At 24.5% G+C, this 19998-nt stretch overlaps 1 protein-coding gene and 2 non-coding genes across 9 annotated transcripts in view; 2 read left to right on the forward strand and 1 right to left on the reverse strand.

Annotated features, from left to right (window-relative positions):
- The window catches only part of LOC122502604 (MOB kinase activator-like 2), a 65627-nt gene extending 45841 nt beyond the window's left edge, over nt 1–19786 (forward strand). For 5 of the 7 annotated variants that reach the window (XM_043612753.1, XM_043612755.1, XM_043612752.1 and 2 more), the window contains 4 exons: nt 7733–7987; nt 9091–9215; nt 9942–10169; nt 19124–19786. In XM_043612753.1, coding sequence (XP_043468688.1) covers nt 7733–7987; nt 9091–9215; nt 9942–10169; nt 19124–19194 — 679 coding nt within the window. In that variant the 3' untranslated portion in view covers nt 19195–19786. Of the gene's footprint in view, nt 1–2982; nt 3409–7732; nt 7988–9090; nt 9216–9941; nt 10170–19123 lie in introns of all 7 variants that reach the window. The other 2 variants (XM_043612750.1, XM_043612749.1) reach the window with 1 other exon arrangement.
- LOC122502714 lies at nt 13139–13355 on the reverse strand. Its single transcript, XR_006301659.1, has one exon. It is a non-coding gene; the product is annotated as a small nucleolar RNA U3 (small nucleolar RNA).
- Nucleotides 16721–16937, forward strand: LOC122502715. Its single transcript, XR_006301660.1, has one exon. It is a non-coding gene; the product is annotated as a small nucleolar RNA U3 (small nucleolar RNA).
- Nucleotides 19787–19998: the final 212 nt, after the last annotated feature.

A 19998-nucleotide genomic window follows, 5' to 3' on the forward strand; every position in this document is an offset into this window, starting at 1 on the left:
TTTTATTAAAGTTACAAACTGCACGAATTTTAGAAATGACGAATTATTTTATTGTAGTGACATATTACCCCAATTCTAGAAATGAAATATTACCTCACTTCATTTTAAGCAAATTTACAAATTTTATCTGTATTTACTATTTAGAAATTTTATTAGTTTGACATATAATGTACAGTTTGAAAATGACTTATTGCCCCAATTGAATAATTACCACATTTTATCATAGTAACATATTAAAAAAAAATTTTTGTATATACTACACGAATTTTAGTTCAACCCATTAATCCTCGCAGAGTTACAAGATTCAAATTTCAAGCAAATCCGATTGACTTTTAATTTTTATTATCCGCCATTTATTTAATTTTGAATTTTTACTCTGACTTAGCAAACGGGACGCATTATTATTCCCCAAATGTCTTTTTTCCGAAATGTCATTTTACCGAATTGCACTTTTGCGAATAGTCATTTTTGCGAAAAGCCAATTTTGCGAAATGTCACTTTTGCGAATTGTCATATTTGCGAAAAGCTATTTTTACGAATTGTCATTTTTGCGAATGACCATTTTTACGAATTGTCAATTTTCCGAAAAGTCATTTTTGCGAATCGCCATTTTTACGATTTGTCAATTTTTCGAAAACTCATTTTTGCGAATTGTCATTTTTACGAAAAGACATTTTTGTGAAATGTCATTTTTGCGAAAAGCCATTATTACGAAAAGTCATTTTTACGAATTGCCATTTTTGCGAATTTGTCATTTTTAAGAAGTGTCATTTTTGCGAATTGTCACTTTTGCGAAACGACATTTTTACGAATCGCCATTTTTACGAATTGTCATTTTTTGCTAATAGTCATTTTTGCGAAAAGTCATTTTTACGAATTGTCATTTTTGCGAATTGTCATTTTTGCGAAAAGCTATTTTTGCGAATTGTCATTTTTGCGAATCGACATTTTTACGAATTGTCAATTTTCCGAAAAGTCATTTTTTTGCGAATTGTCATTTTTGCGAAAAATACAATAGTGAATTTATAGACCTACAAGTTTTCTATTGTATTTTTCGCAAAAATGACAATTCGCAAAAATGACATTTCACAAAAATGTCTTTTCGTAAAAATGACAATTCGCAAAAATGACTTTTCGGAAAATTGACAATTCGTAAAAATGGCGATTCGCAAAAATGACTTTTCGGAAAATTGACAATTCGTAAAAATGGCGATTCGCAAAAATGACAATTCGCAAAAGTGACATTTCGCAAAATTGGCTTTTCGCAAAAATGAGTATTCGCAAAAGTGCAGTTCGGTAAAATGACATTTCGGAAAAATAACATTTGGGGAATAATCATGCGCCCCTTAGAAAACCCAAAATCATAAAAACAGTTTCGGGTTATATGTGGCTAAGTTAATTTTATTACGGATTGTATGCACTTTTCGCACTACTGCTACTCAGCAGACTAGAAGTGCTTCCAAGATTTCACATCGCTCTAATTGCTTGACGTAGATCCGAATCATTTTTTGACGACTTAGGGCATTAGAGGGTATGGTATGAAGAACGCTTAGGCTGCCCTTGGTGCTCTCTTAGGACTAGAACTCTTGCACCTTACTTTTAACCCTCTGCTGATGCTAACTTATCTCCACTCTATCGTCGAAGAAGGTAACTTCCATAGTCCTCACCAGGCACCCAGGCTGATGATTTTTGACGATAACGGTCGTTAGCATCAGCAGAAAGTTAAAACAGTGTCGGCAAAGGCTACCCTTAGACTTGGTGCCTCTGAAGGCTCCCAGCAAATAGTGATATCTAAAGGATCAAAACGAAAAAGTAGATTCGGTGCAGGAGTCTATCACATAACTTCTCTAACGTGCCACTTGAACAAGTTAGGGTTTACTGATTATTACAATCCGAAATCATGGCGATTGAGGCTTTTTGTTGTTGAGTTATTGAGGTTTGCCATGAGACACTCAATAGACTGGAATTAACCGCGTTACTCTTCTTTGGGTCCCTGGTCAAAGTGGATTCATTGGTAATGATAAAGCGGATAAACTATAGCCAAAGCAAGTGCTAGAGAACAATTTACTCTGAGTCTACAATTTTGGTGTTTCTGACAAATGCTTGGCCCAGGATGGCCCAGGAATTCAAACAGTGTCTGACAACAAAGTATCAGAAGGAAAGGCAGGCGAGGACTACAGATCACCTAAAACATTCATGGGAAACACTATAAATCCCATAAATCCATAATCCCATAAGCGAAATTCCATAAAAATTAATAGGAGAAACTTTACAACCTAATAAATTCTTTAGATTTTCTTTAGAAGCGTAAAAAAGAAAAACTAAAGAGTTTATTATTTAAAAACCACTATTCGAAAAGACTCCAAAAGATTAGACCATTCCTTTCTCGATTATTTTTAGACGACGTGAATTTTTAATTATCTTGATATTCCAAGGAAATAGTTATAAGGCATCTATAGTGAAAGTTGACGAATAATACATGTGAAGTTCAGTCGAAAATTTTGGACACCATCCAAGTCATCGATCTTGGATGAAAATTTCAAATGTCCCAGAATTGTAAACGAGGTCACAGTTGATGCAATATTCTCACAGATTAGTGTACGCATTAATTAAATAGCAATTTCTGATTGTAACTTGGTTTTAATTGATTTTCACCAACTTTGCAGTTTGTCAGTTCATGAGAACTGCTTCAACACCGCAATTAAATTTTTCCCAAATAGTCATTTTTGTTAAATTTAGATACCATTTAAAATACTTTTAACTATTTTAAGAAATCTCAAGCGTTAGGAGACTAATTAAGATTTATTACTCTGAAAGAGTGATATTACTGTAATTGATTACTGAATAAATATTTTCAATTTGAGTACTGATCTGCTTTACTGCTTTTTAAATAAAATTTTTGCTAAATTGGGATTTATTTTAATGCACCAACTGAAGCATGCAATAATTAAAGAATTAAAATGGCTGATTTTGCACCTGCAGGTTAATTCCCTCACTTGTGTCTCTCCTTCAATGTTCGCTTGAGAGGGTGTGATAATATTTTTCGAAAATCAAAAATTGGACTGATGACCCTAATAGACGATTTCTGATATTCCTTTGAGAATGTTTTTGAAATGATAAAGTTTTGCGCATGAACGGAATTATAACTGAAAGAAAGGAGTCAATGTCGCTAGAAGGAGGCTTACCCTAATAAGCGATCACGGCGAGCATAACAAACGCGATCTCTGGGATGCTAAGGTCCCCAGCACGTGGGGGCCTGGCAATCCTGGAATCATCGTCTTCTACAACCAACTCGGCACCGTCAACGCCCATTCATAACTCCACAACCAGTTCCTCAAGCACCGCCTCGCGTCTCTCACTACTCGACTCCTGCCACAGGAAGATCCGCTTCTTCGGTGAATTGGTCGCGTGAGTTTTCACATTCTTTTTTTTTCCTTTAAATTTAGAGAAATAATTAGGAATTTTTTTTTAATGTCGAGGAGAAATGAAATTTGTTGAATGCTTAAGCGCATCATTTGCTTTATAGAGATTGAATTATTGTCATTGCTATCATTTCGAGGAATGTTGCTCTGCGCTGCTTTTTGATTCTTCTCATAATACGATTCGGGGTTGGCCATTCATTTATCTACCGCGTGTCGTAAAAGGTGACTAAAGGGGACATGGAAATAACGCGCTAGAATCATCAAAACGTCTAAAAGAGGGATTCTGGATTTTCTTCCGAGAAATAAAGTTCTTGTTGAATATTATCGTTTTTCTAGGTCGACATCATGGCGTATAGTTGTCTAGGTATCTTGAAAATAATTTTTTCAATAAAACTTAGGTTTGTGGGAAATAATTCTAATTCCAAGCTGACATAAGAAATCATTTCTAGGGGTTTGCCTAAATCTTCTTACCCGACGGGATTTAGGAACAAATGTATAAATATGAAGAAAAGATAGTTACAAATTCTTTCAATTAGTTATTGAAAAATTACTTTAAATATATAAAATGCTTTTTAAATGTTTTTTTCCAAGCTGTTAATTCTGTACAAAAATTAACTGTCTTTGTCTCAAATAGTTCGATTTGTAAAATTCGCCACGCAGTGTCACCATTCATAATAATCTACCGCGTGTCGAAAAAGGCGACTAAAGAGGAGATGGAAATAACGCGTTAAAATCATCAAAACGTCTAAAAGAGTGATTCTGGATTATCTTTAGAAAAATAACGTTCTTGTGTAATATTATCGTTTTTTTAGGTCGACATCATGGCGTATAGTTGTCTAGGTATCTTGAAAATAATTTTTTCAATAAAACTGCGGTTGGTGGGAAATAATTCTAATTCCAAGCTGACATAAAAAATCATTTCTAGGGGTTTGCCTAATCCTGACGGGTTTTGAGGATATAGAATCGAAACTTGTTTAATTAAATTTCGAACAGAAGGATAAATATGAAGAAAAAATATTCATTTATTCATAATCTACCGCGTGTCGTAAAAGGCGACTAAAGGGGATATGGAAATAACGCGCCAAAATCATCAAAACGTCTAAAAGGGTGATTCTGGATTATCTTTAGAAAAATAAAGTTCTTGTGGAATATTATCGTTTTTCTAGGTCGACATCAAGGCGTATAGTTGTCTGAGCATCTTGAAAATAATTTTTTCAGTAAAACTATGGTTTGTGGAAAAAAATTCTAATTCCAAGCTGACATAAATATCATCTCTAGGGGTTTGCCTAAACCTGGCGGGTTTCGGGGATACAGAATCGAAACTTGTTCAATTAAATTCCAAACAGATAAATATGAAGAAAAGATATTGTTACGAATTCTTACAATTAGTTATTGAAAAAATACTGTAAATATTTAAACTGTTTTTTAAATGTTTTTTTAACTGTTAATTCTATACAAAAATTAACGTTCTGTCTTTGTCTCAAACAGTCAGATTAGTAAAATTTACCGCACTCAGTAAGTGTCACGTATTCAACTATGCACATTATTTTTTAATTTGTAAAAAATTAACAATAATATTGTATCTGCGTCTCGTTAATATCATGTTATAATAATGTTAATAATTCGCCTTTTTGAAAAAAAAGTTTCTTTTTAAAAAAATAGAAATGGAGCTGTATTTAAATTTTATATGCTTAACACGCGTCATTTCATTCTGCTTTACACGCTTAATTGCAGATAAATGAAATTAATAAATTTTTTTTAACTCATAATAAAAAATATTTTAGATACTTTTTTTGTTTTCAATTCATTGAAAAAGAAAATTTTTTGAAAAGGTTAAGTTATGTTTGCCGAATCTTAATCAAGAAAAAACTCCTCAAATATTAAAGAATGTACAAAAAATGTGTAGCGTTGCATGATTTCACTATGAGAGCAATCTTTTATTGCCGGTAATTAAAGATTTTTATTCTTTTAACTTTTTTAGTATTTTTCTTTTCAGAATGAATACAGTGCAAATTATTTCTCTTTGATAAACTATTAGTTTTTTATTTTTAAAAAAGTATGGAATTAAGTTTTATAAACTTTATTCTTTGAATTAAATTTATTTTTGGTTAACCCACTGTTACCTCACAAATATTTTAGAATTAAATGAAATAAATAATTAATAGATTAAATTGTCAATAAATTTTAGGCTACATTGGAGTTGCATTTTTAAATTACAAAATTTTCATACAAATTAATCGAAAATTAAAATTAATCAATATAATAATTTAAGTATTTATTTGTCAGGGAATTTCAAGATTATTTTCTTGAAAATAAAAAAATTCTAAGGTTTTCAGGATCAATGAAAATGAATCCGACGTTAGATTTTCAAAATTCAAAATGGCGAATTAAATATGGCGGACGTTAAATCTAAATTCAATGTTAGATTTTAAAAATTAAAATAAAATTATTATTATTATTATTATTATTATTATTATTATTATTATTATTATTATTATTATTATTAATTTTTATAAATAGTAATATTTTTTGCAAAAAACTCAATTATTTTTAAACAAAATTTTAATATAAAATTTCGCGAACGAATACTATTATTTTCTAAAATTTTAATAAACTTTCGAAACAATTCAATTATTTTCAAAAAAATTCCACCAAAGAATTCAATTTTGTTCTCAATTCGTTATGAAATCTTTGCAAAAATTCAATTATTTTCAAATTAATTTCACTTAAGAATTCAATTATTTTTAAAAATTTTAATAAATTCTCCAAAAAATTTCAATTATGTTTATAAATAGTAAAATTTCTTGCAAAAATTCAATTATTTTTAATACAATTTTAATAAAATTTTTATGAAAGAACTTAATTTTTTTTAATAATATTTTTCGAAAAATTAAATTATTTTTTATAAAGAGTAAAATCTTTGCAAAAATCCAATTATTTTCAAAAGAATTTCACGAAAAAATTAAATTATTTTTAAAAATTTTAATGCATTCTTTACAAAAATTCAATTATTTTTTAAAATTTTAATAAATTCTTATCGAAACAATACAATTATTTTTTTAAATAGTAAAATCATAGCAAAAATTCAATTACTTTGAATAAAATTTTAATATAATTTTAATAAAATTTCATGGAAGAATTCATTTCTTATTTAATAATATTTAATTTCGAAAAATTCAATTATTTTAAAAAATTTTAATAAATTCTTCAAAAGAATTCAATTATGTTTATAATTATATTAAAATTCTTTGCAAAAATTCAATTAATTTTTAATATTTTAATAATTTTCGAAACAATTCAACTATTTTTTTTAAATAGTAAAATTCTTTGCAAAAATTTAATAATTGTATATTCAAAAAAATGTTATGAAAGAATTCAATTTTTTTCTTAAATTCGTTATAAAATTTTTCAAAAGAATTCAATTATTTTCTAAGATTTTCATAAAATTCAATAATTAAATGTTCAATTTCAATTATATTAACAATCACGATTATTTGAAAAAGTTGAAAAAAATTGTTCATAAAATTAAATTATTTTCAAAATTTTTAAATTAGAATTATTAAAGAAACTTTAAATTCTATTAAATTACAAATTTTTTTATAAAATTCTTGGCGACAATAATTCGATGATTTTCAAATATATTAATTTTAAAATTGAAAATATTTTCAAAAGAAAAATTATTTTAAAAATTAAGAAACAAAAAGGCAAACAACAACTAATTTTCAAACTGTGAATAGAATACCAGATTACAACGATTATTAATATAGATTTTTAAATTTCAAAATGGCGTATCCAAAATGGCGGATGGCAAAAAGAAAAACAAATCGGAATGACTTGGAATTTGTTACTTAGGGGTTTCTATAGTCGCTGAATCTAAATTTAATGTCAGATTTCCAAAATTCAAAATGGCGGATCCAATATGGCGGATGGCTAAATCAAAATGACTTCGAATTTGCTACTTTGGGGTTTCTAAAGTTTCTGTATATAAATTTAATATTAAATTATGAAAATTTAAAGTGGCGGATTTATGTCAGATTTTAGAAATTCAAAATGGCGGATCAAATATGGCGGATGACAAAATTTGCCAATTAAAGTTCAAATTTCGAAAACATATTTCTTTATTTGCATATATATTTCTAAAATTTGGTGGACCTAGACATTTTTTATTTTAAGAATAAAATTGTGATATAAAATCTTTTTGAATTGATTGTTTTTAATTTTTACTAAAAGTGAATAACAAATTGATTAACAAAAAAAAAAAAAAAAAAAAAATTCTACATTTTTTATTGGGTTATTTTCTTTTTTTGTAGAAAAGCCAGACGAAAGGATAAGGATGCGGGAACTACTGAGGATCCAAAATTATACTTGGAGGAAGCCGTCCTTGAAAGGCAACTTCCTGAACTCGACTTAAAAGTACTGGTTGACCTGCCACCAGGGCTAGATTATAACGAATGGCTAGCCTCACACACATTAGCACTTTTCGATCACATCAATCTCATTTATGGCACTATTTCCGAATTTTGCACCATGACCGGATGTCCCGACATGACTGGTCCTGGATTAAGGTAATTTTCTTTCTTCTTCTTCTTCTTCAAAAAAATATATTTTCTTTTTCTTTTTTGTAATTTTTTATTTTTTCAACAGATTTTTTGTTTTTTTTTTAAACAAAAAAAAAAAGAATCTTAGAAACTAAAATAAAATTCTTTTAGAATTCAAAAATAATACATTTTTTAGAGGCAAACATTTTCGGGTCGCATTAGATTTTCAAAATTCAAAATGGCGGACGAAAGAATTAAAAATGAATCAGATTGCCCATTTAAAATTAAATACATAAAAGAATAAAAAATACTTGTTTATTTATTTTACTTGGAATTAATCAAGTTTTTTAAAATAAATTCAACTATTTCATTTAGAAATAGTTTAATTTTCATTTATTTATTTTTCGTTAATTTTTTTTCAAATTAATTTTTAATTTACAATGTAGAAAAATAAAAAATTTACTTTCAATTTGTAAATTAATTTTCAATTTTAAACTGAAATTAAATTTTTTATTTTTAAATGAAATTAAATTATACAGAAAAAAAGGATAAATTTTTTTTTTGCCAAATTTCTGACAAATTTTAGAAAAAAAAAGTTTGTAAAAATTTTTAAATTACAGCGAATTGTTTTCAAAATATACATTTTATGTTAAGATTAGAAAACTTAAAATATTAAAAGGATTTCAAAATAATTCTTTCAGATTTTTTCTTTTTTTCATTTTTCTTCGCTTAAAATTAAAATTTAGGTTTCAGTAATGATTTTTTGTAAATAGATTATTTCTGTAGGTAATTTTTTATGTAAATATGCAAATTTTGTTTAAATTTCTTTTCAGTTTATGAAATATTAAATTATTATCATTATTATAAATAATAATTTTTTTTAGAAATAGAGATTAAAAAAAGACTTTTTATTCCTTACTTTTATTTCATTATTGTTATATATTTATTTCTATTCTTAAAATTATAGATACAAGTAATTTTTATATTATTAATTTATATAATTATGTGTATTAATTAGATAAAAATATTTTTTCCTTAGTTATCGTAAATGTATTTTCTGTTCTTTTCTTTTATATTTAAATTTCTTTTAATTTAACTTGAAAATTTATCAAATTTTCTTTTCTTCACAGAACTTATTTATGGTTTGACGAGAAAGGGAAAAAGACGAGAGTGGCTGCGCCACAATACATTGACTATGTGATGACTTTTACCCAACGCACCGTCAGTGACGAAACGATATTTCCTACCAAATACGGTAAGTTTTAATTTTCATTTTTCTTATTTATTTCTCTATTGTTTTTGAAATTAAAAAAAAAATTTTTATCTTAAAAAAAATTAAACTTTTAATAACGAAAAAATGATTCCAATTAAAAATACAAAAAATTTGAAGAGAATTTTGGTGAAAAAATGTCGAATTAAAATTATTTTTTAGAAAAAATTTCTTAAAATTTATTTTTCAGATTAAAGAGTAATTACTTTCAAATTATAAAATATATTGTTAGAATTAAAATTGTATTTAAAAATAAAATTAATGGAACTTTCTTGTCCGTTAAAATTCAAATATAAAATAAATAGGATAAAAATTGTAATTTTCCAAAATTTTAAATTATTTTTAAAAATAAAATATTTATAATTTTTTGCAATAAAAATTGTAATTTGAAAAAAATTAATTTCTTTTTAAATAATACAGGGCTCGGATCGACTTTAAGACTCAAAAAAAAAGTCGCTTTAGTCGCATAAATTCACAACAAAAGTCACGAAAAGTCGCATAAAATTTGCAAAAAAGTCGAAAAAAGTCACATTTCCTTAGAAAAGTCGAAAAAAGTCGAAAAAGTCGCACAATCCAAGCCCTGATATAAAGATGAAAAAAATACGAAATAATAAGTTTATAGAAAGTTATATAAAGGAAAAAAAATATCTATTATAAAAAAAAGTTTTCTGTTAAAAAAAAATGTTAATTTTTCTATTACTTTATTTTCAGCGAATGAATTTCCCAGCTCGTTTGAGTCGATAGTACGTAAAATCCTGCGGCTACTTTATCACGTGATGGCCCACATTTACCACTGCCACTTTCGAGAGGTGGCATTACTTGGGCTGCATGTACATCTCAATTGTGTTTTTGCCCACCTCACTCTTCTAAATCAACGCTTTAGCCTCATCGATCCGAAGGAAACGGAAATCCTCGGTGACTTAGAAGCTGCCCTTTTAGGTAGGTTTCGCCTACAGAATGACAAACCCGCCACGATTAACTCCTACTTTTTTCTATTCTTCATTTTCAAAAATTGCACAAAAAAAGTCTACACCACGGATTTTTAAATTTTACCTAGTGTTTATTTTCCAATACAGTATTCATTTTTTTTACTTTTGATAAATTATTTTCTTAGAATGAGTCGTTAAGTTATTTATTACAATCGCTCTCTATTTGTGCCTCGAAAAAATTTTACATTCAAAATTAAATAATTAAAGAAACTATTTTTACAATGTAAGATCAAAATTAGAATAAATATTTTATTGAAAATTACAAAAAATGGTATAATTTTTATAAATTATTAACGAATAATCACCCGTTTATAAATAAATAATAAATAAATAAATAATTCACTAAATTTACGAAATAAATTTAAAAAGAAAGAACGAAATAGTTCTTTTTGGAATAAAATTTATTCGCATGACACGAGAGAAACTTTACGTATTAAACAATTTTTTGTTTCCATATTTTCACAAGAATAGTTTTTCAAGTTTTTCTTTTTATTCAAGTAATTTTTTTTTTTAGTTTAATAATTAATATTTAATTTTCTTCTATTTATGAATATTTTAATTTTATTCAATATAAATAATTTAAAAATAATGTTTTCGAAAAAAATTATAGTAGGAAAAAATTTGATTTTACAACATCACTTTTGCAATTTTTAACCTAAGAAGTTAAAATTTGGTATAATTGAACGTAAAAGAAAATTAATCTCGTTAAACTGAATGTTATCATGAGTAAAATTGCTTTCACCATTCTCGTTAACATTTACCAAGAAAATTCAATCAAAAATTTGAATTTAACTCCGAAAAAAGTGGAGAAAAATTACCAGAAAATTTCATTAGCGAAAAATATCACAAATTATTTAGAAAAAAAATTAATATTCTTATTTGTCAATAAAACGTTCTAAATAAAGATACAAACAAATTGGAATAAACAAAAAAGTATTTTCACAATCTGGAAAATTTAATTAAAAAATTAATTATACTGCAAAAATGTAATTTTTTATCGACAAAATTTCATTTCAAGAAAAATACAGAAAGAAACGAAAAAATATTGATTTCTCCATTATTCAATGTTCTCAAAGATATTTTTAGTAAATTTAAAGATAGACATCGAAGATTAGATTTAAAAAAAAGTCCGAGAATTATGCCAATAAATTAATTTCTTAAAAAGAAATTATTCTTATTTTTAGAATTTAATTCAAGATTTGTTTAGAAATAAGGAAAATAATTTGTAATATTTTATGAAATTTATTTGATATTCAAAATTTAGTGGTAAAGAATTTATTACAATTATGTCTTACATATATAAAAAGGAAGGAGATGTTAGAAATTTTTAATTACCTGACAGAAAAATAGAGAATTTTCTATATTTTAAAAAAAAAGTTATTTTCGAAATTTTTTCATGAATTTTTTAACAAACTAATAAATTAGAAAAAATTCTCGAAAAGTTTATTGAAAATAAAAAAAAAATGTTTTTAAAAAATTTACAGTCGTTTTTGTTAGAACGTATGTACCAAAAAAACGGCTACTGTTAACATTTTTTTTGTTTGGGAAAAATTTTGAATAGAGAAAACAAAATTTTATTCACATTAAAAAAAAGTTTTATAAATTTCCCAAACCTAATTAAAAAGAATTAAAACAAAGACATTGAAATTTTGCAGTAATTTTCGGTTTTATTTTCTTTTCTAATTAAGAAAAATTAACACAAGGATATTAATATTTTGCAGTAATTTTTAATTTTTCTCATTTTTTAAGTAAAAAGAATTATAATTATAATTTTAAAAAATTAACACAAAGATATTAAAATTCTACAGTAATTTTCAGTTTTTTTCATTTTTTCATTAAATAGAATTAACACACAAAGATATTAAAATTTTACAGTAATTTTAATTTTACTATTTTTATAGTAAAACATTTCTGGTTGAGCATTTTTGGTAACTTTTACTATACTTTCGAAGTAAATTTTGCTACGTTCGAAGTAAATTTTACTAACTTTTACAAATATGTTCTTTGGACGTAGTAAAATTTACTCCGAAAGTAGTAAAAGTTACCAAAAATACTTAACCAACAATGTTTTACTATAAAAGTAGTAAAAATTACTTTATATGTTTCTCCTGCGCAAGTATAAATTTTTTTTGCACAATTTAGTGAAATTAAAATTGAATAAGAACATTGATTTAGTTTCAAATAATTATCAAATAAGTAAAATTTGCAACCTACAATTTATACATTATATTTTACACAAAAATGTTAAATTAAGTAATTTGAATAAACTCAGAAATTAATAATTATAAATAATAAATAAACTTTATATAAAAATAAATTTAAAAACAATAATTTGAAAGTAAGTGTGAAAATCTTGGTTTACGTCAAAAAAAATATTTCACAGTTTAAAAGTTAAAATTGTTAAAAAATCACCGAATGATAAATACAAAATTAAACAGTAATAAGTTCATATTAAATAATATTATGAAAAATAGAAATAAACTGACAATGCGAAAATGAAATACAAGTTATAAATTACAAAACCAAGTTTTTAAAATAAAACAAGAAAATTGAAACCTTTAGAAATAATTAATTACAAATGAAGAAATAGAAGATTTATAACTTTTGAAAATTGTCATTTATTCCCTTCTGCAAAATAGGAAAAATGAATTTTATCCCTTACTTCCGAACTCAAAAATAAAACGTCCTTCAACTGTAAAAACGTAATGGAAATAAATAAAGAATATCCTCACAAAGAATTGAAATGTCTATAGAAAAGTAGGGGGAAATTTAAGGAAAAGGAAAATTGTTTCACAAGAAAAGAATAATCCTTGATAAAAATATTATTTTTTCTTTGAAACATAAAATAAAATGAAAATGGAGTAAAAATTAAGGGCATATTTTGTGATTTTAAATTTTGATTATAGTAAATAATTGAAGACCACTCAGAACGCTCAAACTCCCATTACTATTTGCACAAACTGCAAATAGCGAACGATCCTCGAGTACTGGAAAAATCATAAGAATGATCTCGCCAGCAGCCTCTCACGCTCAGAGAGAAGAGCTACTGCTCATCATCGTGGCTGCATCGACTCCACTTTTGGGTAGAGAGGACGTGAAGATATACTACAGAAATGATCCTGTGAAGTATGATCTTGTCTTTTCGTCGTTTCGCCTCGACTTATATACTACTCGAAACGCGTCTCGCCTGCGAGAGAACTCACAAGAGGCCCTCTGTCGAGCGCCACTCCAACACCCTCCCCCCACCACTTTCCACGCGCCAAATTCAAATTCAGAGCAAATGACAAATTTTCCGCATTTCGCTCAGAAACATTTTAATCACTTTTCAAAAAAAAATGATAACATCTTGGAAAACTATTATTATATTATTTTTATTAGAAAAATATTTTTCTTCACACTTCAATTCTTATCATTTTAAGTTAAAAAATTTTTTATGAAAATAAAATTCCCGAAGATTCTCTAAAGTATTTTTGCAATAATTGTAGAAATAAAATAAACAGTTAAACATTTATTTATTTTGTAAGTTAATTGATAAATTCTATTAATTCCCGTAGTTGGAACAATATTTTTATTTATTTATTGATATTAAAAACAGTATGTGAACAATGTTTTTTATTTAATAATTAACTTTTTTTATTTTTTAACCCTTGTCATTATTTGATAAACAATATTTTTTCCTTTTTTTTATTTTTTGAAATTATTGTTATGGAAAGAAAAAAAACAATTAAAATTCTGTTTTAAGTATATTATTTTCATTAGTTTAAATGTAGACTTTGTATTATACCGATTAAATTAAATATTTTTAAAATCGTATTTTTTTCTAATATTTAAAATTATTTTAAGAAGAATCGGATGGACGGGAAAAAAGTTTTAACCGATTTCTATTTTTTTTTAGAGGAAAATGGTAGATGGTCACTTTTTCTAAAAATTATTTTCGAATCCTTTTTGTCTAAAAAAAAGCGATTTTGTAATGAAATCTGCTTTCTTCAAAAATGTTTATCTAACAAATTTTGATTTCTAAAAAAAGTTTTTCTAACATATTTTGATTTCTAAAAAAATTGTTCTAAAAAGTGTTTTTGAGAGTTTTCTAATATTTATTTTCCTAAAATTTGTAAAATTTCATAATTTTGACAAAAGTTTGAAAATTGATAAAAAAAAAAAAGATCAAGAAATAAAAACTATTTTTCATATTTTCTGTTTCTCAATCACTACAATTCTGTTTACAAAATTATATGTTTCTTTTTTGAAAAAGAAGAAAAAATTTTATAAAATTACTATTTTTTATCCTAATTTGTTAACAAAATTTGATTCTTCTTTTAAAAAAACCAATAATTTGCATCATTTTTACACCAAAATTTCCAAAACTTATTTTTATATAAAACATTTTTTTACAAAATATTGTTAAACATTTTTTTTTTTTTTTGAAAATGACCTTAATTAGAAAAAAGTTTTACAAAAATTCACCTTTATTATTAGAAAAAATATTTGTAGAAAATACGTTTTAGAAAAACTGTACATCTTAGCAAGTAAAATGCTTTTTATAGTCAATTCTGTAAAATCATTTTCAGTTTTGTGTTAATTTTTTAATAATAAATTTGAATTATTTTTTAAGCTTTTGTTTCATTGTTTGAAATAATAAAAATATTCTTGAAATTTTATAAAATGAAAATATTTTAAACATTTTTTTATTTCGATGGTTTAAAACTTATTTTGAATCACATTAAACAAAATGAAAGGAATTTAAAAACTTTCTAAATTATTAATTATTGTAAAATTTTATAAAATAACAATGATTTAATGATTGTCTAAAATAATAATTAATCGAAAATTATATAATTGTAATATAAAATTATGTACTAGAAAAATTTTTTTTAATTTTATAAATATCTACATTAAAAATTTTATTATAAATAAAAATTAATTGAAAATCCATTCAAAAGTTCATTGAAATTAAAAATTATTAAAAATTATTTCGAAATGGAAATTGATTGAAAGTTTTTTTTTATGAAACAAAAATTATTCTATAAATATACTTATAAAGATATGTATACACATTTTTTCACTTTAAAACTAAAGTTTTCTGCTTTTTCTTTGTTTTCTGTTTCTATATGAATATTTTATGTTTATGGCATTTAAAAAAAATTTATCTTGAGATCTCTCTTTTACTAAATTCTTTGAAACTTCTGCTGTCATATGTAATATTAAATTAGAGATAAAAGTTTTGTCCCATGAGATTTTTTTCCATTTTGCGCAATGCAAGACAAATTTCATGTCAACTATGAAAAAGCTCTATTTCATATTCAAGACGTTTCAAATTGTATGAAATCTTTATAATAATTCTATAAAAGTATATATGTTTTTTTCTCTACAAATGTTAAAATTATCAACAAAAATTTTTTTAAATCAAAGAAATATTTCTTTCAAAATAATAAATAATACAATTTTTTTTAAATTTAACAAATATTTAAAAAATTGTTTTACTTATTGTTTATTTCATTATTTATAATTGAATTTTATCTTTATTTTATAATAAAAAATATTTATAAATCTAACGTTAGAAAATAATTTTGCAAACTCTCCACTTTCATATTGTTTTTATATTATTTTTTTATTTTATTATTTTATTTATTTATATTAATAATATTAATATTTTTTTTCATTATTTAACAATTTATATTGTTTAATTTCCAAAATCCATAAAATTCAATTTTTTCCTCAAGAAAATTTTTCATTATCTAATTCATTATCCTCTAAAAAAAATAGAAATCGGTTAAAACTTTTTTCCCGTCCATCCGATTCTTCTTTAAATAATTTTAAATATTAGAAAATAATACGATTTTAAAAATATTTAATTTAATCGGTATAATACAAAGTATACATTTAAACTAATGAAAATAATATACTTAAAACAGAATTTTAATTGTTTTTTCTTTCCATAAAAATAATTTCAAAAAATAAAAAAGGAAAAAAATATTGTTTATCAAATAATGACAAGGGTTAAAAAATAAAAAAGTTAATTATTAAATAAAAAACATTGTTCACATACTGTTTTTAATATCAATAAATAAATAAAAATATTGTTCCAACTACGAGAATTAATGGAATTTATCAATTAACTTACAAAATAAATAAATGTTTAACTGTTTATTTTATTTCTACAATTATTGCAAAAATACTTTAGAGAATCTTCGGGAATTTTATTTTCATGAAAACATTTTTTAACTTAAAATGATAAGAATTGAAGTGTGAAGAAAATTATTTTTCTAATAAAAATAATATAATAATAATTTTCCAAGATGTTATTATTTTTTTGAAAAATGATTAAAATGTTTCTGAGCGAAATGCGGAAAATTTGTCATTTGCTCTGAAATTGAATTTGGCGCGTGGAAAGTAGTGGGGAGAGCGTTGGAGTGGCGCTCGACAGAGGGCCTCTTGTGAGTTCTCTCGCAGGCGAGACGCGTTTCGAGTAGTATATAAGTCGAGGCGAAACGACGAAAAGACAAGATCATACTTCACAGGATCATTTCTGTAGTATATCTTCACGTCCTCTCTACCCAAAAGTGGAGTCGATGCAGCCACGATGATGAGCAGTAGCTCTTCTCTCTGAGCGTGAGAGGCTGCTGGCGAGATCATTCTTATGATTTTTCCAGTACTCGAGGATCGTTCGCTATTTGCAGTTTGTGCAAATAGTAATGGGAGTTTGAGCGTTCTGAGTGGTCTTCTATTATTTACTATAATCAAAATTTAAAATCACAAAATATGCCCTTAATTTTTACTCCATTTTCATTTTATTTTATGTTTCAAAGAAAAAATAATACTTTTATCAAGGATTATTCTTTTCTTGTGAAACAATTTCCTTTTCCTTAAATTTCCCCCTACTTTTCTATAGACATTTCAATTCTTTGTGACGATATTCTTTATTTATTTCCATTACGTTTTTACAGTTGAAGGACGTTTTATTTTTGAGTTCGGAAGTAAGGGATAAAATTCATTTTCCCTATTTTGCAGAAGGGAATAAATGACAATTTTCAAAAGTTATAAATCTTCTATTTCTTCATTTGTAATTAATTATTTTTAAAGGTTTCAATTTTCTTGTTTTATTTTTAAAACTTGGTTTTGTAATTTATAACTTGTATTTCATTTTCGCATTGTCAGTTTATTTCTATTTTTCGTAATATTATTTAATATGAACTTATTACTGTTTAATTTTGTATTTATCATTCGGTGATTTTTTAACAATTTTAACTTGTAAACTGTGAAATATTTTTTTTGACGTAAACCAAGTTTTCCACACTTACTTTCAAATTATTGTTTTTAAATTTATTTTTATATAAAGTTTATTTATTATTTATAATTATTAATTTCTGAGTTTATTCAAATTACTTAATTTAACATTTTTGTGTAAAATATAATTTATAAATTGTAGGTTGCAAATTTTACTTATTTGATAATTATTTGAAACTCAATCAATGTTCTTATTCAATTTTAATTTCACTAAATTGTGTAAAAGAAATTTATACTTGTGCCGGAGAAACATAAAGTAATTTTTACTACTTTTATAGTAAAACATTGTTGGTTAAGCATTTTTGGTAACTTTTACTACTTTCAAGGTAAATTTTACTACGTCCAAAGAACATATTTGTAAAAGTTAGTAAAATTTACTTCGAACGTAGCAAAATTTACTCCGAAAGTATAGTAAAAGTTACCAAAAATGCTCAACCAGAAATGTTTTACTATAAAAATAGTAAAATTAAAATTTACTGTAAAATTTTAATATCTTTGTGTGTTAATTCTATATTTAATGAAAAAATGAAAAAAAACTGAAAATTAATGTAAAATTTTAATATCTTTGTGTTAATTTTTTGAAATTATAATTATAATTCTTTTTACTTAAAAAATGAGAAAAATTGAAAATTACTGCAAAATTTTAATATCCTTGTGTTAATTTTTCTTAATTAGAAAAGAAAATAAAACCGAAAATTACTGCAAAATTTCAATGTCTTTGTTTTAATTCTTTTTACATAGGTTTGTGAAATTTATAAAACTTTTTTTTGAGTGTGAATAAAATTTTGTTTTCTCCATTCAAAATTTTTCCCAAACAAAAAAAAATGTTAACAGTAGCCGTTTTTTTGTTACGTTCTAACAAAAACGATCGTAAATTTTTTAAAAACATTTTTTTTTATTTTCAATAAACTTTTCGAGAATTTTTTCTAATTTATTAGTTTGTTAAAAAATTTATGAAAAAATTTCGAAAATAACTTTTTTTTTTTAAATATAGAAAATTCTCTATTTTCCTGTCAGGTAATTAAAAATTTCTAACATCTTCTTCCTTTTTATATATGTAAGACATAATTGCAATAAATTCTTTACCACTGAATTTTGAATATCAAATAAATTTCATAAAATATTACAAATTATTTTCCTTATTTTTAAACAGATCTTAAATTAAATTTAAAAATAAGAATCATTTCTTTTTAAGAAATTAATTTATTGGCATAATTCTTGGACTTTTTTTTAAATCTTATCTTCGATATCTATCTTTAAATTTACTAAAAATATATTTGAGAACATAGAATAATGGAGAAATCAATATTTTTTTCGTTTACTTTTGTGTTTTCTTGAAATTAAATTTTGTAGATAAAAGTTACATTTTTGCAGTATAATTTTTTCGATAAAAGAAAAAAAAAAAATTATATTCGAATTTGGTTTGGAAATATTTTTCCACAATATTCTCATGATATTGAAGTACTTTTAATTTTTTTTAGTAAAAAAAATAGTTTAGGAGAAAAAGAAATATTAAAAAAAAATTTTTTTGTATTAAATTGTTGCTTTGTTTTTAATTTTCTTATAAAAACAAAAATAGTGAACAATATGATAAATATTAAATACCATGAAATTTTTCAGGTGATTCATCATCAGCGCCTTCACAAACAACGGCCCTTCAGGAAACTTCAACAACGGCCACGACCACTTAGTGGATAATTTCAACATCATAGGTTTGCAGTTCCTGAGACTAAGTGATGCTACTAGTATGATTATTAATTTTTTTTTTCAAAAAAAAAGAAAAAATAAAAAAAAAATTTACAAAAAAAAATATCCAGAAAATTAAAAATTCTAAAAAATTGATTTGCGCGCTTGATGCTTGCAGCGTGTGATCCTGTAAAAAAAAAGAAAAGAACGCGTGGATTATTATTGAAGAGAAAAAAAAAATTTTAGCAATACCTGTAAATATAGCAAAGTGTGAAATTTACAATGTAAATTAGGTTCCTTTGTTTGTTGTTTGTGAAATTGTAAATAATTTATTAAATGGTATAAGATATACGAGAGATGCGAGAGGACAAGAAAAAAAATACGAACGATTATTGTCAATAAAAAAAAAAAAAAAGTTAAATAATTTGTGAATAGAAATTAAGTGCGTGTTTTTTGTGTGAATGTGAAAATATTTGCGAGAAAGAGTCAAATTTGTTCTTGTATAAAAGAGAGGAAATAATGAAATGATAATTAATATTGTAAAGTTAAAACTAAACCAAATATATACCTGGTTGTTAATAAAGACTAAAGGGATCAGGAAAGTTATTTATTTGACTCCAAAAAAGCTAACAAAAAATTAAATTAAATTCTTAAGTAAAAATATATTTTTTAAACAATATTTTTCATTTTTAAAAAATTTTTTATTTTATAATCAATTTTTTTTTTTTAATTCATTAATGTTTTTTCTGTAATTTATTGATAAAACTTGTTTTTTTATCAAATATTTACTTTTTTGTTTCAAAAATTTT

The sequence above is a fragment of the Leptopilina heterotoma genome, unplaced genomic scaffold, assembly GCF_015476425.1.
Source record: "Leptopilina heterotoma isolate Lh14 unplaced genomic scaffold, ASM1547642v1 Lhet_235, whole genome shotgun sequence".
Taxonomy (NCBI): Eukaryota; Metazoa; Arthropoda; class Insecta; order Hymenoptera; family Figitidae; genus Leptopilina; species Leptopilina heterotoma.